At 35.6% G+C, this 2,500-nt stretch overlaps 1 protein-coding gene across 1 annotated transcript in view; it reads right to left on the bottom strand.

Moving 5' to 3' along the window:
- Ttd14 (TRPL translocation defect 14) overlaps positions 1 to 2,500 on the bottom strand; it is a 98,768-nt gene that overhangs the window by 20,548 nt on the left and 75,720 nt on the right. The window contains exons 7-10 of the mRNA XM_043014357.2: positions 1,736 to 1,858; positions 1,042 to 1,176; positions 554 to 632; positions 74 to 281 (exon numbers count right to left, since the gene is read on the bottom strand). Of these exons, the coding sequence (XP_042870291.1) occupies positions 74 to 281; positions 554 to 632; positions 1,042 to 1,176; positions 1,736 to 1,858 (545 nt within the window). The remainder of the gene's footprint in view (positions 1 to 73; positions 282 to 553; positions 633 to 1,041; positions 1,177 to 1,735; positions 1,859 to 2,500) is intronic.

Raw genomic sequence — 2,500 nt, 5'->3', positions numbered from 1 at the left:
CTTCATCAGACTGTAGGATAAAACTACAGATATTCCCCCCAAACATAGTCACCAAGACTTCAATTCTCTTTACCTCTGATGGCAAGGCTTCTGGTAGATGTCAAGCTGGAAATACTGGTTGTTGTGGAGGAAGCACCTACGGATCTTGTAAATGGGGTAGTGGTGTTCGTCAGCCTGAGCTGACATGTTGTTCCAGTCTCGTTGACTGATGGCTGTCTTTACCTCTACGATCTGCCCCAGCTGCTCTGGCTTGCGGATGGTGTGTGTGTAACTGTGATTGCCTGGAATATAAAGACTATGCTTACTAAAATACTACTAATGAATAAAGGTATAGCAGTATAAAAATAAAGATTAATAAAATATTACTACTAATATAAGACATGTATGATCTTTTCAACTCTTAAGGGCCTCAAAGGATACTATTCTGTACATGCCTATATGTATATAATTTTCATTTAACATGTATACATATATATCATAATTCATATGAAGGAAAATGCTATAAAGAGCTTTGAATCATATAATGTGCAGAATCACAATAAATGATTCCCACCATTTTTGCCACGTTTTCTGAGCCGTGCTTGCATCTTCCGAGAATTTGTGCGAAGATATATATGTTCGACACTGAAGTCCTGAAATTACATAATAAAATATTTGTTACGCCTGGTCTATCATTTCTTAAAGAGATTATTCTTTTGATTTTGACAATCATATGAATTTCCTTTTGATATTAAATATGTAAAGAAATATATCCACATAATGATAGTAAATCATCAAAACCAATATAAATCTGAAATAGCAAAAGCAGCTATAAATAATTCAAAAATATTTTTTATCCGTTTCTCACTCACTGACAAAAAAAATTAACAAAGTCTTTCATCCTCATTAAAGCTGAATCATCACAAATATCTTTTACCATATGTAATTTTGTAATTCAATAATCAACATCTTAATAGCTTCAATCACCCTTACAAAACACAAAACATTTTAAAAGAATTAATAACACCACATAAAATATTTTTAAAAAATCAAGAAACTGACTTGGAAGGTTGGGAAAATAGCGTCGTCAGGCATTGGTCCCTTGACAAGGAATTTGAGTTTGCGGGCATTGGTCTTCAATCTGTCACCTGTGTCAACGCCAAGCTTCTGACAGACAACACTTATCATCCGACGCATCTGTGGGAAATCAGGGTTCATAGATATCCGTATCAGGAATCAAGAATTCTGATATTGGGAGAAGATCATATTTTGTGAGAATACATAAATCAAGAATCATATGCTGCAAGAACTGAGTCAATCATTGTATGTAATGGGAAAATAATATCACAGGAATCATATATTGTGAAATTACATGAATGATATGAGATGTATCTACAATAGATCAGGAACTATTTTTTGCAAGAAATGTAAGAATTACCAATCTTTATAAAAAAAAAAAAATCTCATTCAATATACCTTTTTTTTTAGCAATGATACAATTTACAGTCAATAAAGCTTTGTAAGTATCTGAAATTGCAAGGTTGACCCAACACTTGTAAATCATTTATTTAATTATCAGAATATCTTCTATCATTGTATTTTTACAATCATACTAAAACAATAGATATATCTAGTGACAAATGATGGATATTGTTATCATAAATACTGTAATATAGGTTTAGCTTAAGATAAAGACAAAGACAAAGAATAAATAAAAAGGAAAATTAAAAGAATAGAAAAAAAAAAAACAACGAACCTTAGTGTCAAAATCTGTTGAGTTGTCAATCACATCAAAGTAGGGATGCCCGACCCAAGCCTCGGCAGCCTTGTTATCCAGTCTCTGAGCTAGGTCCATGTTCTCACTCCTACAAGCATGGTCCTGTGGAGGAATGACAGGATATATCATGAGAGAGAAAAAAAAAGAGATTGAGAAAGAGAGAGAGTTTAAGAGATAAAGAGAAAAAGTGAGATTGAGAGATTGAGTGATTGAGAGATAGAGAGATAAGAAAGAAAGAAAGAAAGAGAGAGAGAGAGGGAAGAGAGAGAGAGAGAGAGAGAGAGAGAGAGAGAGAGAGAGAGAGAGAGAGAGAGAGAGAGAGAGAGAGAGAGAGAGAGAGAGAGAGAGAGAGAGAGAGAGAGAGAGAGAGGGAGGAGCGAGAGAAAGGGGGGGGAAGAGGAGAGAGAGAGAAAGGGGGGGGGAGAGAGAGAGAGAGAGAGAGAGAGAGAGAGAGAGAGAGAGAGAGAGAGAGAGAGAGAGAGAGAGAGAGAGAGAGAGAGAGAGAGAGAGAGAGAGAGAGAGAGAGAGAGAGAGAGAGAGAGAGAGAGAGAGAGAGAGAGAGAGAGAGAGAGAGAGAGAGAGAGAAACAATCATGTAAACTCTCTTAACATTCAAAGGAAGTATGTACTATGTTTAGTCATGCGCAAGGGAAGACAAGGTCAACCTGTACTAATACGCCACAGGAAGCCAGAAAATAAGGAACGTTTTCTATTCTCATACTGTATATTTTGATCTGTAGATTCC

This window comes from Penaeus japonicus, unplaced genomic scaffold (genome assembly GCF_977035675.1).
Source record: "Penaeus japonicus unplaced genomic scaffold, GWHDUDI00000001_assembly GWHDUDI00000007, whole genome shotgun sequence".
Lineage (NCBI taxonomy): Eukaryota > Metazoa > Arthropoda > Malacostraca > Decapoda > Penaeidae > Penaeus > Penaeus japonicus.
Note: the sequence above shows the minus strand (reverse complement) of the source record. Positions and strands in the feature narration are given on the sequence as shown.